A 23,092-nucleotide genomic window follows, 5' to 3' on the forward strand; every position below is an offset into this window, starting at 1 on the left:
GCGCGTCGGACGCTGAGGATTTAGCTAAGCCAGGCTGCGTCCCCCGTGGGTGACAGCAGGAGGGAGGCATCGACGTCCTTCCGCTAGAGCGCATTTCTTCCCGGTGGAAGCTGCGAGGCGCTTGGAGCCATACCCACAAATACCGATGAACTTAGGACCTAACCGAACCCAGTGCTAAAAAAAAGGCAGCGACAAGTGACCAATGCCTGGCACCGGACGGCGAACGTTCCCGCAGCGGAGGAGGGTAGCCCGAACCCGGGCAGCTGTGGCGCCACGGGAGCTCGCCCTTTCAACTAGCTTGTCGCGAGAGAACGCGCCCCCGTAGGCCTGGGCCACGCCCCTCATCTTGCGCACGCGCTTCCGTGCCCTGGGGCCTCCAAACCTGCAGGGGGCGATAAAAGTTCACGTCGCTTACTCTTCCAAGCCGCGCTCAGCTGGCAGCTGTTTCCGGGTCAGAAGTCAGACTGATCGGCGCAGCGTGAGCCATGGTGCAGCTTCGGCCGCGCGCGTCCCGCACCCCCGCGTCGGCGGAGGCGATGGTGGATGAAGGCCAGCCGGCCTCGGAGGAGGCGGAGCACGGCCTGCTGCTCGGGCAGCCCAGCAGCGGGGCGGCCGCTGAGCCCTTGGAGGATGAGGACGGGGAGGACGAGCTTGACGACGAGGCCCCAGAGGAGCTGACCTTCGCCAGCGCCCAGGCCGAAGCGAGAGAAGAGGAGCGGCGGGTGCGCGAGACCGTGCGCAGGTTCGGAGCCCGCGGGCCGGCGGGGAGCACGGGCGCTGGCGACGCCTCGGCCCTGCCCGCTGACCCGCGTCCTTTCTCCCAGGGACAAAACGCTGCTGAAGGAGAAGAGGAAGCGGCGCGAGGAGCTGTTCATCGAGCAGAAGGTGGGAGGGCGGCGGGGCGCCGCGTTCTGCAGCCACCTTGCCGGGCGGGGCGCGCTGTCGCGCGGGGCTGCCGACCTGGTGCGCGGGAGACGGCGCACGGCCGGACCGAGGCGCCGGGGCCCTCCGCTGCCCACCTCGGAAACGCGGGTGGACGAGCTGTGAACGCGAAACGCCCCGGTCGCTGGGCATCGCGGCGGTGGTTTCTCCCGTCGGAGTCTCGGTCGCCGAGATGAAACGGGGCCATTTGTGAAGGAAGCTGGTTCAGACGCAGGGTCTGGTCGCTTCGCTGTCTCGTGTGGGCAGCTCAGAGAAGTGCCTCCAGGTGGTCCTGCTTGAAGTCCTTTCAACTCCTAAGTGACCCGAGGTGGGGAGCTGAGGTCTCCCTCCAGGTTCTCACAGGTCTGGAGAGCGTGGGAAGTCATTCATTGAGCCCAGTGTCCCCGCCCCCGGGCTCCAGAGCCAGAGTGTCCAGCCCCAAAGTCCAGCTGCCCTTAAGATGGGGACTTGTAACCAGGCGTCGTCTTACGCACGGTACTGATTTTTTAATGTCTTTTTTTTTTTCTGAAAGAAAAGAAAACTACTTCCAGATTTTCTTCTAGAACAGTTAACTGCAGCGCCGCACACTGAGTGAGTACTGGACCTTGAACTCAGGGACACTCTTGCTCACGTAGCGTAGCCAGCCATCTCGGGACTCCGGGCTGGAATCCACCCATGTAATTGAAGGAATTACGGAACCTAAGTTAATAAGCTTCACAATGGGGATATTTGAATTTGGCGGAAAGAGGGAAATATGGCACTTTTTAGGCTTAGTTTTGTTTATTCCCCTAGATAACTCTAGCTTCTGAGTTCCTAATCGCAGTGTATTCATTGAATAAAGTTTGTTGAGCACTTTTTGCAGTTGGGGCAAAAAAGGATAGACCGTGTTGAATACAAATGTTTTAATATTTAGTGAAGTGCAAGACAGTTACCCAGCAAGCTCCGAAAACTCAGCTTTTCTCAAATCATGCCTTACCTGCCACTGTTCTTCCTCTTTTCCCCATTTAGTGACTTTGCCATCCACGACATTTAAAAGTCAGCAGTTGTCATCTCCCTCTAGCTCATGGACTCAAGACCGACTGATTTTAGACTTTTAAATATTTGGGTTTTTTTGGTCATCTCTCTTGGCTCCTGCTTTAAGTTCAAAAGTTTAGCCCCCTTCTATGTAGGCCAATAGTTTTCAACTTTTTATTAAAAGAAAGTTTTCTAGAATTTCTTTTTTCCTTTTTTTGGTACAGGGGATTGAACTCAGGGACACTCAACCACTGAGCCACATCCCAGCTCTCTGTTTTATTTGGAGACAGGGTCTGTCTGAGTTGCTTAGGGACTTGCTTTTGCTGAAGCTGGCTTTTAATTCAGGATCCTCCTGCCCTCAACCTCCCCAGCTGCTGGGATTACAGGTGTGTGCCACCACACCTGGCCAATTCATGTCTTAAATACATATGTAGCTCCGGCTGTTGAATCCTCTTTCATTATTTTAAAATCAACTTAAAAGTGACACCCTTTTTTGATTTCCTCCTTTGTGACCTTTTGTTGCAAATGGTTCTGCATTGTACTCTGTATACTCATACTTTATTTGTCAGTTGTCATCAGTCTGATCCTTTTCTCCAGTGACTATAAACTGTTGAATTATCCTCTGTGATTTCTCCAAGTGTGAGATTAGGCCTACCTTTGGTTCTTTTGATTCTGTTCAAGACTCCATTCTACTCCTTTGAAGCCTAGTAATATGCTTTCAGATTTAAATCCTGAGAAGGTACTGTGATCCTCATAATACTAGATCATTGATTGAGAATTGGTATGGTGCGTTGCAGAAAGCCTTTTGCTTTCCCAAAACAGAGGTCCTGAGTAAAAATTGAGGATGCCGATAATTGGGGCGAGGGGAGGGGTGGCAAGCCCGAATTACATAAAGCCGCAGGAATTGTGTAGCATGTTTCAAGTACTCTGCCATTGTAATCTTTTTTTCTTCTTCTTCCCTTAGCATAAAGAAATCACCAGGAAAGTTGAAAGAAGGTATGAATTGTTCTCATTTATGAACTTCTCCTGTGTCAAGTACATTTAAAAATATTTTAGTTCAATGTTACTTGGCCCTTCCTTAGCACAGGCCTAGGTGTAGCCAAGGTTAGCATAAGCCTGTGACTTCTGCTTCTTATAAATAAAACCTATACCCAGGCAAGTCTGTAATAGAGACTTAAAAGTAAGCTTGAATGCTAATCAGAAAATGGAACTCAATTTTTCAGTTAATTTGCAAAAGAAAAATGAAGAATGTGAAAAAGGAAGTGACTCCAAGAAAGTTAAAGTACAAAAAGTACAGTCTGCCAGGTAATCACCCTGTCCCCCTATAAAAGAAACTGATAAAAGCATTAGCTTGGCTTGTATGGGAAAATATTTTAATTACTAGCACTTTCAGATTGGATCCTTTGCAAAAAAAAAAAAACCATATATATATATATATACACACACACACACACACACACACACACACACACACACACACACGTTTACTTGCTATGCGAAGTTGACTATTTCTTATAAAACCACCCTATACTTCAGTTGTATCTGTGTATATACAAAATTAGAATTACAGTTTTTTATGTTACTATTTGAAATGAAAAAATAATTCCTTTGAAAATAAGCGGAGGGGTGTCTGTGTTGCTCAGTGGGAGACCCTCTGCCTGGTTGGTCCCTAGCACCACAAAAAAATAAAGCTGTTTATGAAAGCGCATGTCATTTATTTTGATCTTTTGTGTTGATCACCAGCCAGAAAAGCTATTTAGCCCTAAGGCTAAAAGACCAAGATCTGAGAGATTCAAGGCAACAAGCCGCCAAAGCCTTTATACATAATTCTCTGTATGGCCCAGGAACCAACAGAACTACTGGTAATTTGCTTGTGGACTATTTTTGCTCATTTTTTACTGCAAAATAAACAAGGAAATGATAAATGATTCTCTTTTTTAGTAAATAAGTTTCTGTCTCTTGACAACAAGAGGTTACCGGTGAAAAAGGCTGCAGCCCAGTTTTTGAATCATGCTTGGGGTAAGATTCAGCTCTATTTTCAGCTCTGATACTTTTGTAAATTGAATGTTCTTTTGAGGACAATAGTTTTGTAATGATAATTGAACAGATCTAGTTAATTTATATCCCATTCACATGAACCAGAGAATCTTCAAAAGAATGTCTTGAGTTTTACATTTCTCAGGAATTTTAACTAATATTCTTATATAAAACTTTCTATTGTAGGAATCCAGAAAAAACAAAATGCCAAGAGGTTTAAACGACGGTGGATGTTCAGAAAGATGAAAACTAATAAATCAAAGTAAAAGCCAAATAAAGAATCTGTACTTTGTGTATGTAGAGAATTTAGAGCATTCATTTCTCTTATAAAAATCTTTTCAAAGTGTCATTATAAAAACTATAATAAGTCTGTGTTTGGAGAAATATTTAGCTGTATTTCATCTTTCTGGAATATGATCATGCCTTCTCATCTTTGAGAGCCCTGAAAGAAAAAACAGTCTTAAAATTATTTTCCTTTTTTTTTTTTTTTTTCAATCCAGTAAACAAAGACAGTCTTAGGTGTCTGGGTGTCAAACTGAGAAGCAGTTAAAACCATCGACATTAATTGCTCTAATTCTACATTAACTATAAATGTATACATATGCCTAATATATATATAAACTCGACTGACACGCTAGTATCTGTAGAAGTAAATTTTTAATGGCTGGTTAATTATATCACTACATTTTTATTGCAATATAGTACTCATTTAAGCACTTAAAAATGGAAGGTGTACAAAGATTAAATTAAGACACAGTAAATTGACTAAATATTTGGTTTTTATATAAATAAAGGTCATAACCACACTGTTGACATGTAATACTGTTATAATACAACAGTTAAACTTGTGAGTCTACAACAGAAGTCATCTGTAATTAAACAGGAAACAAAGTTGAAAAGACCATGTTAAAACAAAACTACTGGGACTAACAGGTTGGGATTGTAAGTAGCAACGAACATATTCACTCAGCTCCTGAGTATTTCAAGTTTTACAGTACACATTAAAAATGATTTCTTCCATCAACACTATAAATTCAAACTGTCGGATGTTTATGCATTTTGCAAGTTACACTGATTGAATGCTTATATGGGAGCAGGGGTCGGAACATCTCCCAATTTGAAGTTTACATCACCCACATGCTAACACAAACACAACTTGTTCCATTTCCTCTCCCCTTCTTCTCCCCACAAAGAAGGCAGGACTTTTTGGTTTGTTTTAGGTAATTTTTTAAAGGATTTCTGATGATCGATTTGAATGTCTGAAATTCAGTAATATTTAACTCTTAGACAACTAAGAGGTTAAAGATGGAAAATAATTTCTCCTAACACTAAGTTAGAAAATCATTTGCATCATGCTGTAAACTAGGAAGCAATGTAAAGCGACAAAAACCTGTCCCCAGTACATAATTAAAAAAATCTAAATTTCAAATCAGCCGAGCTGGTCTAACTTCCATGTTGACTATATGCCACAATATAAGTGTGAGCTCTTGAAATGCATAGCTAATGTAGGTAGTCTTCCACTGTGGCAAATGCACAGGAGCCGATTCCTGATCGAGCCATCAGTCCTAGACATTGTGTAGCCTGTCCCATTGCTAGGGCAAGTGGAGGTTGCTTTGGCAGATTGTGGGTTTCTGAGGAAAAAGGATTTAAAAACAAATAGCAGTAAGACATTTTTTAAAATAATCAAGAAAATATTGTGTTTCCTACTCAAGTATCTGCCTATATGGCTTCCTATGACCTCACTAGCAAAGGCAGAGTGATGCCTTGAACATACTGTTCCACCATACTGTTCCCAGGTGACCAACAGAGAAAAACTTGCAAAATCATGCTCTGAAAAGTATTAGACACGTACCTATGATGGGAAAGACAACTTATATGACATTCGATCTGGCAAGTAATATTTAATATTTCTCTTCTACTTGACCAGAGTGGGTTGACATTAACCAGGGGGAGAACCAGGTTTTCATTAAGTTTCCAGTGATACCCACCCACCTTGAGAGGACAGAATTCAATTGAAGCTGCCTGCCTACCCCCAAAGCATAGTGGTCAGTGATATTTGGGGTAGATAACAGTGATGTCAGAGAACATACAGAAGGATCACCCTAAAATTTTGGAGGAATCAACTTAAAATTGATAGTTCAGACAGTGGAAGTTTTTAGAGTGCTACATACCATAAATTTGTCAGCTGGAGCAGAAGTGCAATAATTAACACATTTATTACTTGCAGAGATAAAAAAAAGTAAAGGTAAAAGTAGTCTAACTCAGAAGCTGGTAATTTCTCTGTATGTTGACCGGTGTCCGAATTTATGGGGATTCTCTATTAGTAAAATTTACTAGTCTCTCATTGGCATAGTTCACGAGAAAGGACAAATACAGAGATACACAGCTGGTAAGGAGCCCTATATAATTCAACTCCCCTTGATTCAGAACTTGGAATAGCAACAGGCTGGGTGTGATGGTGCAAGTGGCTCGGGAGGCTAAAGCAGGAGAATTGTGAATTCAACCAACCTCAGCAACTTAGATCCGGTCTCTAAATAAAATTTACAAAAGACTAGTGATTTGGGGCTGGGTTGTGGCTCAGCTGTAGAGCGCTCCCATTGCACGTGTGCAGCCCTGGGTTCGATCCTCAGTACCACATAAAAGTAAATAAATAAAATGAAGGTATTGTGTCCAACTACAATTAATTTTTTTTTTTTTTAAAGACTAGTGATGTGGCTCAGTGGTTAAGCACCTCTGGATTCAATCCCTGTAATCCCCGCCCTTCCCAAATTGCACTATGGTGATGAGAGAAAAAAAATACTTCCTAAAGAATCAAAGCAGGGAAAAAAGAAAAAAAAAATCAAAAGCAAGCTTAGAATGTAAAGGTACAAGGGAAAAGGAAATGAGAATTCCTTGAAAAGTATTCAAGGTACACAGACCAGTGAGAACAATACTCTTCAAAACATCTGTGGGTTAAGATTATTAAAGAACTCATTTACTAAGCTGAAAAAGTTTTTTTTTTTTTTAAATGACTCTTGAAGACTAACAGGGAAATAATTAACCTTGCTCAAATACATTCATTAGGTACACGATTACAGTCTCATTTTAGCCAACAGAGGCATCCAGTAATAAACATACTTAAATTTTTAGACATAGGAAAATCATAAGAATTACATATAAATGCATTATGCACTATATGTAGGAAAATCTATATAATACCACACAATACAAATATGCATAGTAATTTATAATTTGTCATTAATTTTACAGGAATGACAGTTAATGAACTGAAGCACTAATTATAGCTGAACCTATTATAGCACAGTAAGAATACACACCTTAGATAGGTTCCAGAACAATTTAATTCCTTTGAGGAACCCAACAAATAAGAAAATTGGTCACTTTTCTCCAAAAATTCTGCCCAAGTTTGAGTTGTACCTGGCAATTAGGACTGCATGACCAGCTATAGTGTAATAATTTCAAACAACAGTCTTCCCTACAGAGCCACTATTGTTACTAATTTCTCTTATTAAAATAAGAGAAATTAGTAACAATAGTAGAGCTAAGTGGATTCTGTATAACCAAAAACACATTAACCAAAAGAAATTCATATCATTTACTATTACACAAATTAACTTTCAAAAACTATCACTCGAAGGACACTACTCCCATTCCCAAACATCAGTATTAGTCCTTAACAAATAAAGACTTAATGAACTTTATAAAGGTCTGCCCCTTACAAAAGTTAATTAAATGTGAGTACTGAGATCACCCCAGTCCTTCACTGCAAGTCTTCCTAAAATAGTTTGAAATGTGTGACAAAAAGACCTGAACCCTAACAGGGCTGACAGCTGAGCAGCCGTCTAAACAGGACTGAAGTCTCATGTTGTCTGGAGAATCAGAATCTTAAAAGTCAGATGAAAAGTCACTGTTATCTAAATTACCTTTGAAGAGAACTGCCCCCAAATTAAAAGTTTTATTGTATACAATCAACCTATATTTACTAAGAAATATATAAATGTTAGCACAAATACCCTCAAATATTCTGAGAGGCTAGGTGAAGTTTTGCTTTTTGGTTTTACTTACCTAATATTGCACTATTAAGAGCTGAGCACACAGGTTCCCTCTGAATTGGGTCAAGTTGATTTCCAACTGGGCTATTCCAAGGATCTGAATATGCTAGTAAACTGAAAGCATCCTGTTGAAAACAAACAATTTGATTTTCAATTCAAACAGTTCAACTGTTATGTTCACAAGCTGAGAGCTGGTTCCAAGCTGAGAGAGAGAGAGAGAGAGAGAGAGAGAGAGAGAGAGAGAGAGACAGACACACAGACAGATAGATACATGAAATAATCCTTCAAGTCATTAGTCTACTGTAATCTTTAAACTCCTTTTTCCCAGTCTGGGATGCTATTTTTTTTTTCTTTTCCCTGCAGTGCTGAGGATCCAACCCAGGACTTCAAGTGTTCAGCCACTACCCTCCACCCCATCCCCTGATTTAGATAAATGTTACCTTCAACTTCCATTTTGCCTGTTTGTACAGTTACGTGCTGCATAAAGACATCCAGGCCAGTGACAGACCATGTACGTAACAGTGGTCTCTAAGACTGTAATGGAGCTGAAAATTCCTGTGGACTAGTGACAGCATAGCTGGTGTCATGTTTTAGCACAATGCACGCTCACCTGTTTGGGGGGGAGCTGGTGTAAATAAACCTACTGCACTGCCACTTGTGTATATTAGATAGACCACACTTGGTAATGTGTGACTGCCAAGCCCAGGCCACGCCACATGCCCACTGTACAGCCGAGGTGTGTAGGTCTGTTTAAGTACACTCTGATGTGTGCACAAAAAGACAAACTACCTAACAACACATTTCTTGGAACACAGCCATGTTGTCAAGTGACTCGAAAGCATGGGATTCAGAAGTTTATGCCAATTCCAAAATATTTAAGAATTGAAAAATAACTACCATCACATGTAGTCTGAGGAGGGGAGGATGATTTCTAAGACTCAACTACAGCAAAAAATGTGTTCAGATGCTCTTCTCTAGGCTTTTTTCTTGGACTCCTTATAAAGTGGGTCACTTATTCATCCTTGTGTGGATCAAGGTTAAGTCTGAGGAATGAGAAGGAAGCAGCTGAGAATATTAAGAGAGCCCCCTAAAGAGTTTGGGAGCTGCTCAGCAGTCAGAGGTACAAAATCAAAGCCATCCATAGTCTTTGAATAAAGATGAGTAACATCTTCACATAATTCAGTGTGAATAAATCAATTAATCAAGAAATATCTTTAAGAAACAGAGCCATAATAACATTTTCTGAGCTTTGTGCAATTTAAAATAAAAAACATAGTAAGCTAATGGCATATAATCAAATTTTTAAAGGTACCACATAAATCACACCTTCCTTCATGCTGCTCAATTAATATAAATTCTAACAAGACAATCAAGTCAGAAGTATAAAAATGTCTTAAGAATTCTTCAACACATTTCATAATCTCAAATATCACTTTAACACACGAGTTCTCAAAATGCAGTCGTGGGACACACAAGTCCAAGAAGACCCTTTGAGGAGATCTGTGAAGTCAAAACTACTTTCATAATGACACTAAGATATTCTTTGTCTTTTTTACTTACATTCTTTCATAACTATAAAGTCGAGTTTTCCAGAGGCTATATGATGTGTGTATCACAACAGATTCAGAAATAGGTATAAGAATCCAGCTCATCTATTAAAGCAAGCATTGAAGAGATTTGCAGAAAATATAAAGCAACACTACTACTCATCTTGGAGAGAGGCTGGCTTGGGGAAGAGAGCTATTTTTCTTTAAAATGTTACTTAATGAGTTTACTATAGGATCAATGACTAATTTCAGCTTCAGAATTCAAAATCTAAACTTTCACAACTTTCCCTCCCTTGTACGGAAGGAAAACCCCAGGATCTCAGGCATGCTAGGCCACTGCTCTACTATGCAGCTGCATCCCCAACCCTTTCAAAGATACTTCTGTTGTAAGATAGGGGGAACCCTATCTAAATTTAATAATACAGTTTGCAGTATTAAGGACGGACTCCAAATCCTTGCATAGGCTGGACAAATGCTCTACCTTTGTGGTGTATCCCCCAATCTTTTTTATTTTGAGACAGGGTCTCACTAAATTGCCCAGGCTGGCCTCCAACTTGTGATACTCCTGTCTCAACCTCCCAAGCACCTGGGAACACAGGCTTGCACCAACATGAACAACTAGTTCTAACTTCCAATATGGTAAGTATCAATAGATGCAAACAACATAAACAAAAAAACTCTTTGGGAATCCTTAATTTTTAAAGGATTCAGATACCAACAAGACTAAGAGACACTGTCCTAAAATATTCTCAGAACTTAGCAAAGAAATACTCGGTTTTCCAAATAATTTTAGAAATCTAAAATAATAGAGACAAAGTATTAAGCTTCCTCTAAGCACTCTTGATTTCAGGAAAAGTTCTAAAATGTTGTGCAATGATGCATATTGGTACTATACATTAGAGGTGACACATTAGAGAAATATTTAAAGGTGGGCGGGGAGAGTTAAGGCATATTCTAACTTTAAGAAAATTTTAAACTTCTAAAGCAAATATGGACAGCTAGTTTTCTGATACATGAATGTTTGATTTGAATTCTAATATATACCAATTTTATTTAACTTTTTAAAAAATTGTAATTTCACCTTGGGGTTGGGGGGTGAGGGGCTGGGAGTAGCTCAGGGTCCCCATCAGAAATAGCACTTATTGTGCTACACAGTAGATGAAGTATCAACTCTGGTGAATAGACTTTGAACCTTTACAAGAGGCCCTTCACCCATCCTAGGCAGGGGAGCACCGATATGTGTACACAGGGGGTACACTGAAGCCACTGCGAAAGTCACTGTGCTTTTACTAATTTTTTTTGCAGAGTGTATTATATCAAGGGCAACTAGGCACTGCCCACTATTACTCTTAGTTGAGGTCTAGAGAGGTGGGCAGGGGGCTTGCCTTTCCTACCACACCTAAGCATCATTTCAAGAACATTTTATATGCATCTCTCCCTTTTGCAATGGTTGCAAGTGGTATGGCGGGGGGGAGGGGAGGTGTCTTTCTAAAATCTTCTGGACGAATTGTTCATAACAAATCAACTTTTAAAGTCCCATAACATATTCACAACTAACTCAATTTGACTTCAGTAGAGAACTCCTCCATCTTGAACTGATACACAAAATTGAGGTTAACTTTGAACTAGTTAGTTTACTCCATTTAGCAGATGCATATTTAGGTGAAATTCTAGGAAGTGATTATTAAATGAATATACCAAATTCATGAACACTCACTATTAATGCTCACCATCGACTGTGGATATTAACCCACAAAAGATTTTAAAATGAAATTCAACTACTCTGGCCATGAAACATGACCCAATCCTTCACTAATCCCCATAAAAATGAAAAACACACATTATATATTCAATTTGCTGCAATCCTGGAACAATGTTTACTAAAATACAACAACTATAGTCTTATCGGTGCACTCACTTCTCTTAGTAACTCTACCAAATGTTACTAAGAATTAATACAGTAAGCTGACACAGGCACACAAACACAGAAATGCAACAGAACTGGGACTTGGACCATATTCTTTCAGCCTTAAGCCCAATGCTCTTCTTGGTAGATCAGCTGCTTAATCCCATCAAATATATCACTAGTGAATGGACAAAAAGCAGGTCCAAGTTCCCCAACAAGAATTCCTAGCACACTCCTCAAGGTTTTACAAAACTACATTTCAACTCCCTGAACCCATTTACAACTCCTCCGAGGGAAAGCACACTCACCTTCAGCATTTTCTTATTTGCTGTGTTCTTGCCACACTCTCTCCTCAGCTGCTCGCTCATTGCCTGCAGCTCTCGTCCAAAGTGGATCATTCTCTCTATGGCAGCCTGACTTCCACCACACAACTGGCGTCTCAACTGACTTGAATCAACTTCTGTAAGCAAAACAACCAAGTATTTTACTACCTATGGTGAACAATGGGGAAACTAATATAAAATTTTAATAACATTTGGTATATTCATTTAATAGTCACTCCTAATATTTCATCTAAAAGTTTTTATCCATCTTTTAAATTTAGTACGGAAGTTTGCAGCTAAAAGGTGTACTTTATTTGAGTCTCAAGGGTCTAAGATCCAATAGCCAGCCTGCAGCTGAGAATCAGGTGACAACCCTTTAATGTCAGAAGGGGTCTCACACCTCAGGGGAACTTTATGAAGATAAAGTTAATGCAGTGCAGCTCCAGGGTGGAGCACAAGCTCAGCCAACACAAGGCCTGGGTTCTATCACCAGCTCTGCAAAAAAAAATGAGCTTTTTAAAATTAAGTGCAACTCTACAACTGTATTGAGCAACATAAAAAAAGAAAAGGAAAAAATATATAGTAATTGCCTCTCAGGCTGCTGTAACTGATAGGCAGAGATGGAATAAAATATTTGTGGAAGCTAAGACTAAATGACTTCAATAAAAACACAGAAGAGCCAAGTGCAGTGGCGCACACCTGTAATCCCAGCTGCTCCAGAGATTGAAGCAGGAGGATCACAAGTTCAAAGCCAGCCTCAGCAAAAAAGAGGCGATAAGCAACTCAGTGAAACTCTGTCTCTAAATCAGATATAAGAATGAAGCTCAGCGGTCAAGTGCCCCCCACCCCCCGCCCCCAAGTTCAATTCTCTGTTCCACCCCACCCTCCCCCTCCCCCCCAAAAAACCACAGAAGATACCATATTTTACTAATTAGTAAAAGGATGAATTACACTATTAGAAAAATACTATTTTTAGAAAATATTTTTACATATCTTAACAATTATCAATATCATAACCATATTATTATATTATTATAATATAACCGTAAGTCATTAATAACTATGTCATTAATATGATGAAGATGATGATAATGGCTAACTTTTAGTAAGTACTTTGTATTCTTAGCTTTCAGTAAATGAATAACTCATTTACTCTTCCCAGGGCCTATAAGACAGTTATTATTTTACCCATTTTACAGATAAAGAAACTTGAGGCATAGACCAGTTAGGCACTTTGTGCAAGGTCAAACAGCTAGTATGTGGCGACTGCAGAAATCAAATCCAGGTAATCTTGATCTTCATCACTATGTTTAAAACACTCTTTGGAGGTTGAGGTTCCTGATATGTAAGAGCAAAACTAGGCTGCCTTTTTTTTTAATATTTATTTTTTAGTTGTAATTGGACATAATACCTTTATTTTATTTATTTTTATGTGGTGCTGAGGATCAAACCCAGGGTCTGGCACATGCTAGGTGAGCACTCTACTGCTAAGCCACAACCCCAGCCCTAGACTGCCTTTTTAACAATTGGAATGTACACCTTTTAATCTTGAACGCTAAGAAATCTAATGTTATGAAATTCCAACAAATAATTTATAAGATCTAATAATTTTCACTGTGTATTTGATGAGAAAGTTTGCTGGTGACTTGACTTTAGGATACAACCTACTACATAAATTATCAACAAAATAAATTATGCATACAAATATATCTTTGAGCCCCATTTTTTTTTAAATAATGGGAGAGGTCCTACATAAGCACCTTCTATGTGCCTAGCACAGTACTGTAGTCACGTTTATATTAAATGAATTTAAGAAACTATTTAATTAAAATTTATACATCATTCCTGATTCATTTGGCCTTATTGACTTCATTGAAATAAGTGCTACAAGTTTTTAGATCTTCAACCTTAAACATCCTAACGGCTCAAAGTTCTGTAAGCTAGTTCTCCTGCATTAATGACAGTACTCAAGTCAAACTGGGCAAAGAGAACTGTCTGGCACTTAATTTCAGAAGGAACTAAAAGTATCTCTACTGTCTTAACAACCCACTCTGAAAAAGCTTAAGTTATTCATTCTTTAAATTTGGTTTATGCTCATCAGCTGTGAATCAGTACAAGTAAAAACATAACCTTGTAGCCATCATTTTTATTAAAAATTTAAGAAATATCACTGCAGACCCATTTCGGTGTCACAGTCTTCCATTTCGTGGTCATGTTTTGAGCTACCATTTAGGAAGCCATTGGATGAGGTTTCTCCAACTCCATTGGAGTAGTGATCTGTTTCCATGTCTACATCATTACTGAAAATGAAAAAACAAACCCAATTTTAGAAATATCATATTTGCAGCTTTGTTTAAAATCAGTTACCACTCAAGTGCATGGCCTATGTATATAGACTAACTTTAAAAGGCAACAGCAATCTGGAAAGAAGGTTTTTGGTTAAATCCTGAATGGATTCAGAGCCAAACACATAGCTGACTTTTAACAAACTCAAACCCGTGAGGACGAGAGAGGGAAAAAAGGTAGATGTGCAAAAGTGAAGTGATTTTACAACAATATGGAGAAGTTGTACTGCAGGGCGATGATTCTATTTTTCAAACTCAGGTCTGCACTTCCCTGTTCAACTCCTGCCCCAGAACCCCCGCAGCCATCTCTCCCCGCTACTCCCTGCACTCATTTCCAGCATGTCAAGGACAAACCTCACTCTCCAACAACTGCACCCGACTCCCGGGGTCACAGCCTTCTTCTGCCCTCACTTCACTGCTTATAGACTGCTGTAGGTTCTAGAGCCTCTGTCGGTACTACTCAACAATTCTCAAAGGTAAATAATATTCCCAAAATGAAGGTTTCAGAAAACTGTTATATACATTTATTAATGTCAAAATGAACCCCACTATCATGTACAACTATAATGCACTAAAAATAAAAATAAACAAATTTTCAAAACTCAAAGTTTCATCTGCTCCCACCTTTTCAGCTTCACCCCCACCCCCCAGAGGCTAGATTAGCAGCCAGGAGTTCTAACCTACTGCTGAGTCTCCATTTCCACTTTTTATTTTTGAGACAGGGTCTCACTGTGTTGCCTAGACTGATCTTAAACTTGCAAACCTGATTCCACCTTGCAAACAGCTGGGAGCTCAACAAATCTCCAACTGTTGTCGGATGGTTTCTGGGCAGTTTCTGATTTTCGTTCATTCCACGCTGAATGAAATAACTACAACCCCCACGCTCTCACAAGCAAAACTCTATGTCCAATCTTTTAAGATTCCTCCTATGAAAATCTAGGTAAATAGTTTCATAACCCAAAGGTAAATATTTGATGAAAATTTAGGGAAATACTTAAATAAAAAATAATGACTTTTACCATCATAAAAGCAATTATAAATTCATTTAAATAATAAAACAAATATAATCACTAGTTAATATAGGTAGCACATTCACCTGTGTGTGTATGAGAGAGAGAGCGAGCGAGCGAGTGAGCGAGCAAACGCACCCCCCCCCCAAACAATCGAGCACATGCAATGTGTGGGTGCAGGTGCTCCTGTTTGTGAAATCTGTAAGGTAAGAGATTTTGGGAGAAGGGGACAATGGTCCTAGGACTCCACACTAGACTTATTCAGTCAGAAATGTTTATTATCTTGACAAACTTAGAGAAATAAAACTTCAAAAATAATAACATACTAATTTTTTTATTTACTTGGGTTTTCAATTTAATATTTGAGAGGCACTCATTCATTTACACACATTTAAGAGCCTCTGAGGCAAGTTGCTCATCAGGTACGAGGAACATTATGTAACAGCCTCTGTCCCCCAATAGCAAATGGCAAAGCTAATGAAGTCAGTCTAGTTGAGTGACCATGATCAGAACTGTGACCAAAGTCCATCACAACATGGGGGCTGGGGGGATGATCCTAGAACAGTGACATATGAAGTTGAGTTTTGCAGACTGAACAGAAGCTATAACGGAGGGGAGGAGGGCAAGGGGAAGACCATTTCAGATGGTGGGAGCCATGGGGGGAAAGCACAGTTTGCAAGTCCTAAATCCTGGGAAGCATTATCAGCTCGGCAACTTACTTCCTCCTAATCATTGACCTTTACATCTGTAAAATGGTTTAAACAGTTACTACCACCTTTGTCTATTTAACAATATTAATAAAGGAAAACCATTACCGAATGACTTTTTGTTTAATGCAATTCAAACATTTACTGGCTTTCCCTTCTCTCTCACACACAGAAAGATGGGATGCTATGCCATCACCCTTCCTTTAAGCTGAACTCCTAACACGTCTATTTAGCAACTTCCAGCTATGAGGAGAGTATTTAAGAGAAAAACCACAAACCGACCACAATTTTACCATCAAAGGCAGAACCTCTATTAACAATAAAGTGCCAATTATAAAGCATTAAAGGCTTAACATTAAAAAATTTCCATTCATGATTTCTTTACATACATTTGAGGGGGCACTCGACCACGGAGCCACATCCCCAGCCCTATTTTGTATTTTATTTAGAGAAGGGTCTCACTGAGTTGCTTAGTGCCTCACTTTTGCTGAGGCTGCCTTTGAACTTGTGATCCTCTTGTCTGCCTCCCGAGCCGCTGGGATTACAGGCGTGTGCCAACACACGTGGCTACTATAATATCTTAGTTATTATTTTCCAATATGTTATTAGCTACTGTGAAAGATCATCCCAACCTCCTCAGCAAAAGGCAGGCATTTTTTTTCCTGCCACTTTTGTGGTCCTCTATTATAACCTTATTGCATAACACCATTACTTTCATAAATTTTTGTCACTGTGTCAGATAACCCAAAAATTTTGATTAAATCTTCAAATTTTCAAAAACTTATTTTTTTAAACACAGATTTCTTTCTGGTGAACCATATTTCCTATATGATTCCACACTAAAAATTAGGTTCTATCCTTCAATAAAAAAATGTTGTACTGATAAACATTCCAATAAATGCACTGTCACCAACTAAGTTAAAGTTATAAGGCCATATGAATATCAAACTGCTTCAGATGTTGATGATTAGATAGGATAAATGCACAAGAATTTGTTCCTGAACATTCATATTCAATTTAAGTGATTACATTTCATGGACTTTTAGGATCCATGAATATCAAACCTGAGTACGTCAAGGTTCACAGTACATTGATAAGAGATGTTATCTTCTCTCAAAGCTCCTCAAAGTCAGTTTCATACCTAAAAGACTGTTTGATACCTAAAAGGCCTTCAGTACTTTTGTCAAGCTACTGGCTACCCTATGATTGAGCTACTGGTCATGTGCAAGCTCCTTAAAGACTTTCAAACTAAACATTTTACCAAAAAAACTCACATAGAAAAATCAAGGTGTAAATTTATCTTATGTTAAATTAGAGGTTAAATATAATATTCATGCCTTAATTTGAAAACAATAAATGGAATTTTCATGGTGATCTGAAGAGACTGGCAGGAAAAAAGATCCACAGAGTCTTCCGTCTGTCCTTCCATCTGTCGTCATCATCTCACCAGAGGAAAAGAAGGTAGGAGAAAAAGGAACTAAAGTAAAAAGCCCACATGCATTTAGGAAACTGAAATACTTTGAAGAAATGACTCCCTACTTTCTACTTTGTGGGGACCTGAGAACTCTCAGACCCCAAATGAGTCATATAGATTCTTTCAAAATTATTAACAATGATGACATCTATAACTTGGTCTTTTATACTAATGCAAAAGCTACCTACCTGGTGAAGTTGTTAACTTGTTGTGACCTTGACATATTTATACTGTTCAATTCTGGTACATTCAGATTGGATGACTGATGTTTACTATGGCAATATGATTGATGTGCTTTATTTGATATTACACCATTACTACAACTTTCAAAACCTGGGGGGGGGGAGATACCATTTGGAAATACAAACAAACAAAAAACAACATTAATTAGGCTGCAAGTAATGTAATGTCCCCATATTTGATTTTATATTAAGATTTTTCAGATATAGGAAATCAATGGACTATTTAAATAGTAAATAGCTTCTCTGAGGGTACTGAAAGCATTTCATTGTATGCTATAATTATTATCTCCTCTAACATTTCTTATTTATGGATCTTACTTAATCCCCACAATCCCCATGAGGGCACTATAATCATGTACTGCTTAACAAAAGGAATACACTGAGAGTAATGTGCTGTTAGGCAATGTTGTCCTCATGCTGACATCGAACTGTACTTCCATAAACCTACTACACACATAAGCCCGAATGATACAGTACATTGCTCCTACTCCAAGAACCTGGATAGCATTTTGCTGTACTGAATATTGTAGGACGTTGTTACAGAATGATAAAATGGTGTATCTAGACATAGAAAAGACACAGTAAAAATACCATGCAATGGGAATTTTTCTGCTCCATTGAAGTCTCATGGGACCACTATCATATATATGGCTGCTCGTCATTGAAAAAAATATTGTTATGTGGCATATTCCCATCATACCTGCTTGACATGAGTACACCATGGCTCAGAGTTTGTCCAAGTCTAAAGTGACTGTGTAATGTTTAAAAGGTGTAGTGGATGAGGATACAGACACAGGAATCATTCTCACTGTGCAGGTTGAGGTCAACAAACGGAGAGGTATTAATGCAGAAAGAGTACATACTGATTGCGAAACCAAAGGTTCTACAGTATGAAAAAAGCAAAGGTGCTACAGTATGAAAATCCAAAGGTTCTACAGTATGAAAAAAAAGCACCATTACCTGATTTGTTTTACAAAGTTAAATGTACAGTGGGAAGGTAACGTGCTGGGAAATACAGAATTAAAGAGATAAAGAGAAGAATGATAAGGGTCACTCATAAACCTGTAGATGTCACAAAAGCCAAGGAACAAGAGAAGTTCAATGAAGAGAACACCAAAAATGACAGAGTGAAGACTGGCAAGCTGAAAAGGGAAGAGGAGAATATGGCCCGGGCAGACACAGATCTGACGACAGTGGCTGGGGAAAACTGAGGGAAAGATGCCAACCTAGCTTTGACAAGCTCTGGCATGAGATATTACAGCCAGATCACCTTTAAAGCCATACTTTATTAAAAACCACAGTTACCGTCTCATTACTTAATGGCTGGATTTTAGTGACAACTCATGTGGAATGCTGGCATTTGTTTATGACGACCTACTAAAAAGCTACTCTCAGAAACACCTATTCTTTCTGTTACTTTTTGGTACTAGATAACACACAAATCTGAATCTACAATTTTCAGAATGCCTGGAGATCAAGTATATATAACTACATATTATCTACCTCCAGATTTTTACAGAATTTTTAGGGGGCTCAATATTATAAAAAATGGGTGAAAGTTTCAATGTTAAATCTCACCAGAAAAATGTGCAGTACTTCCTTTGCCTGATGCCAAATTGTGGATATTCATTCCATGGCTGGGGCTCATGCTTGGACTACTAAAAGGTCGAGGACTAACAGGGTAACTGTCTTGAGATTTTGGACTTCGGCCTCCCAAACATCGCACTTCACTATCTGTACCATTCACCATTTCTATAAATTGACGCACTCTGAAAGAAAGAAGAAAAATATAGACAAGAATCTTCAAATAGCATTCTGTTTACGCAATAGTAATTTCTGAAAATAATTTAAAAGCTTCTAGTTACCAGTAAGTTTGGTCTTTCCATAAAAATCACAGTACAGCACAAAAGACATTACAATAACACTACCCCCTTTAATAATGATTAACTAAGAAAATGAAAGTCTATCTGCAGCTATAATAAATAAAATAGATACCTCTGCTAAACCTAAGAATGATTTTAACAACATTTGTACTTGGAAGGAAATCAATCGGTGCCTGCGAGCATGGCTTTATGTGCATCAGATTAATAAATAACCTTTTCATAAATAGCCTTTTCCCCACCTTTCCTCACCCTCAGTCTCATTCCTAATCTCTTACCCAAATGAGCCTCACTTAAACTTTAAAACCAAATAACTCTCACCTGACTTACAAAGGATTTCTGTGGCTTAAAGACTTGAAATCTTAAGTTCAGTAACTTCTGACTTTTTAAAATAACAAATATTCATAAAACCAACAAAACCTCAAAATTATGGTGGCTAGTATTCAAAAAACACACACAAAAAATTGTTGATGGGGAATGTAAAGAAATTTAAAACCTTGTGCATTTCTGATGGGAATATAAAGATGCACCTAGGGAGAAAAACAATATAGAAGTTTTTCAAAGTGTCAAACAAAAAAATACCAGATTCCACTTCCAGGTATATACCAAAAAGAAGTAAAAGCAAGACATTTATACACCTATGTTCACAACAAAGTTATTCATAATAATCGAGAGATGGAAGCAATTCAAGTGTAAATCAACAGACAAATGGATTATAAGGGGTATATCCATATAATGGAATATTATTCAGCTTTTAAAAGGAAGGAAATTTGGATGAATTCCTTGAGAACAAGGGTGCGGTTGTAGCTCAATGGTAGAGCACTTGCCTAGCATGTGTGAGGCACTGGGTTTGGTTCTCAGCACCACATATAAATAAATAAAGATCCACTGAAAACTGAACAACATTTAAAAAAACAAACCGAGGACATTACACTAAGTGACTAAGCCAGTCAAAAAGACAAATGCTATATGAAGGACCTAAGTGGGGAGGGAAGGATGGGAGAAGTTAATGCTTAATGAGCGAAGATTCAATCTAGAAAGATGAAAAAGCTTTAGAGATTGGGGTAGGGGGCAACTGCACAAAAATGTAAGTGTACTTAAAAGTTCAGATTCTGTATTCTTTAAAATCAGTAAAAGTAGTAAATCTTATGTATATTTTTAAAAATGCCCAGGAGAGTTACTATAAGATACTTTTCAGGAGGAAAAAATAAGACACCCATCTTCTAAACAAAATTTTCACATTTGTAATACAAGACAGATAAAAGAGCAAACACAAGGAAAAATGCCATCTGCTTAGAGTCCTTAACACAAAAGTGTGGGCAGAGGTGGTAATGCTAGGGATTGAATCCAGGGACTTGCACAACAAGTTCAGCAAGGGTTCTACTACTGAGCTGCACCCCAAGCCCCCAAAAGTGTTCATAACTTGTTAACTACTATACAACAAATATTTTAAAGAAGGCAAAATAAAAATTAAACTCTGCTAGCATGACAATGATTTTCATTGCAATAACATATATATCAAATATGTGTAATATATATATAACATAAATAACAAGCTTATTTTAAAAACTCACTTTAATGTGAAAAGGAGATTGGGATTTCTTTCAAGTAAACTTGGGTATAACTGTTGTGTTGTTTCAATGGCTTCTCCCATTCTTCCTGCTAACACCAATTTCTGAATTCCTATTCAGAAAAAGAAAGCAAAACAGTAAGCTCTGTAAGAGTAAAAACATAAGCTTAGTGGATCCTCAGGAAAAGAGAAAACAAACAAACAAGCTTTAATTTCGATTTTGTTTTCTAAAATCAGTTTCCATAAAAGCAATACAACGAAGATTTTCAAACACATTTTTTAAAAAAATCAAAAAACAGGGCCGGGTTTGTGGCTTAGTGGTAGAGCGCTCGCCTAGCATGTGTGAGGCCCTGGGTTTAATCTCCAGCACCAAATAAAAATAAAACAAATAAAATAAAGGTTAAAAAAAAAAGAAAATTTAAAAAAAATTTTTAAAAAAACAATTTAAAACTATTTTTAAAATCGATAAACTAGCATAGAAGAAAAACACCTATTAAATAATACTGAAGTTTCAAACAGAAAAATTTTGAAGACTATATTTTTTAAAAAATTGTATTTAAAATGTCTTATGGGACCTTATGGGATTTAAAGGAATATGAGGCTTTGAAAAGATGTGAATTTAACAGACAGTCACTGAACATTCACTTTTAAATTAGGCTTGAGGATACAAAATGAGTAAGTGATCATCTCTGACAGCTTTATTAGTGAGGAAGAGAAGTGTAACAATTTGCTACAACACAATGTCATCGGTACTATTATAACTCTGTGACCCATACAAAACAATCCATAAAAAGATTGCTTTCATCCACCATGATCTTGCCCATCCAGTCATGCCCACCGTGATGAAAGACAGCACTGGCTTTAGAATGGTTAAGTGTGGGCCAGTTATCAGGCTGACCTCCCCTCCTGCTTCAAACAGGCCCTGTAGACCTGGCCAGTATTAGGACCTAAGCAATCAATACTTGTGATCAACTGTATCTTAAAATTAGATAGAAATTTAAATTTAAGAATATTTTAATTTCTTTCACCTGTTTTATCAGGCCTACTTTAAGTATTTTTAAAAAGGCTTTTTATTAAATGTATTTCCTGAAAAGTTAAGAATTTTTTTTCAAAATTATAGACATTTATTAAGAAAAATTTCTCCAAAATTATCTCCTTATATGTTGAGAACTCTAAAATAGCCCTATGTGAATTTTTAAAGCCAATTTTCAAAATTGTCCACGAAAACTAATTATAGAGGCATCCATGTCAAATTATATTTGAAAAATTCTTAACTACAAAAACATAAATTTCTAAAAACCAAGCTTATAATCTGAAAACAAGTGTTAGCCATGCACCACAGTGTCCTTACTTTGTCTATTCTTAATGGAAGCTAATTCTTCTAGAACCGTCTGGTCTGTAGATCTGGCAAAGGCCTCTGCTGTGGCACAGTACCCATGGTGGACTAAATAAGATGAAACCATTCTTAAAAAAGAAGAAACATACATCTTTTAGTAAAATACAACCTTTATACTACAATTTATATCAACAACATCTACCCTGGTGTTACAAAATGAATCTCTTTCCTTGAAAGAGTTAAGGCTTTGAGAACCTCAACTTGAAGGTCAGTTGAAAAAAACATCATCATACTCTAGTCATGCATATTTCCAAAAAAGATCACAGCAAACAATATATTGAGACTACTCTCAATAGCAAATAACAGATTAACTGTTGTTCTGAAGTTCAACTATGTCTTTATTCACCAGTGAAATGAGACTGGATCACAGGTGCAAACAGAAGACACGCTAAAACAAATCAAGAAAAAGAGAGCCCAGAAGAAAGTCTATGAAGGTACTAGTAATCAATGAGAAATCAGTCTTCTCATCTATATAAATTACTATGGTTTTACACAGGAAATCAATTACTCAAGTATGACTTAAGAAATGACATACTAATAAGATAATAAGTTCATTTTTTAAAAGTTTATTTTAAAAGCCACCAAGTGGTCAAAATATGTACTTACATCTTCCCACAAAATGTAGTTAGAAACACTGGTAATCCAACAACAGTAATCCAAAATGTGGT

At 38.2% G+C, this 23,092-nt stretch overlaps 2 protein-coding genes across 3 annotated transcripts in view; one reads left to right on the top strand and one right to left on the bottom strand.

Annotated features, from left to right (window-relative positions):
- The first annotated feature begins 344 nt into the window (after positions 1-344).
- Nol7 (nucleolar protein 7) lies at positions 345-4,268 on the top strand. Its single transcript, XM_005329127.5, has 8 exons — positions 345-742; positions 825-885; positions 1,454-1,512; positions 2,900-2,931; positions 3,159-3,240; positions 3,679-3,797; positions 3,877-3,954; positions 4,159-4,268. The coding sequence occupies exons 1-8, from the start codon at positions 486-488 to the stop codon at positions 4,236-4,238; spliced, it is 768 nt and encodes a 255-aa protein (XP_005329184.1). The 5' UTR covers positions 345-485; the 3' UTR covers positions 4,239-4,268.
- Positions 4,269-4,610: 342 nt separating this feature from the next.
- The window catches only part of Ranbp9 (RAN binding protein 9), an 85,335-nt gene continuing 66,853 nt past the window's right edge, over positions 4,611-23,092 (bottom strand). For both annotated transcript variants that reach the window (XM_078020549.1, XM_005329128.4), the window contains exons 7-14: positions 22,380-22,492; positions 21,033-21,141; positions 19,157-19,347; positions 17,525-17,669; positions 13,979-14,100; positions 11,786-11,937; positions 8,038-8,149; positions 4,611-5,603 (exon numbers count right to left, since the gene is read on the bottom strand). In XM_078020549.1, coding sequence (XP_077876675.1) covers positions 5,473-5,603; positions 8,038-8,149; positions 11,786-11,937; positions 13,979-14,100; positions 17,525-17,669; positions 19,157-19,347; positions 21,033-21,141; positions 22,380-22,492 — 1,075 coding nt within the window. In that variant the 3' untranslated portion in view covers positions 4,611-5,472. The remainder of the gene's footprint in view (positions 5,604-8,037; positions 8,150-11,785; positions 11,938-13,978; positions 14,101-17,524; positions 17,670-19,156; positions 19,348-21,032; positions 21,142-22,379; positions 22,493-23,092) is intronic.

The sequence above is a fragment of the Ictidomys tridecemlineatus genome, chromosome 8 (genome assembly GCF_052094955.1).
Source record: "Ictidomys tridecemlineatus isolate mIctTri1 chromosome 8, mIctTri1.hap1, whole genome shotgun sequence".
Lineage (NCBI taxonomy): Eukaryota > Metazoa > Chordata > Mammalia > Rodentia > Sciuridae > Ictidomys > Ictidomys tridecemlineatus.

Excerpts from the sequence above, each read along its gene's own strand:
- Nol7 (XM_005329127.5), top strand. The coding sequence starts at position 486 with ATGGTGCAGCTTCGGCCGCGCGCGTCCCGCACCCCCGCGTCGGCGGAG. Across the intron at positions 3,798-3,876 it reads AGGAACCAACAGAACTACTG|TAAATAAGTTTCTGTCTCTT; the intron begins GTAATTTGCTTG and ends TCTCTTTTTTAG. Across the intron at positions 3,955-4,158 it reads GTTTTTGAATCATGCTTGGG|GAATCCAGAAAAAACAAAAT; the intron begins GTAAGATTCAGC and ends TTTCTATTGTAG.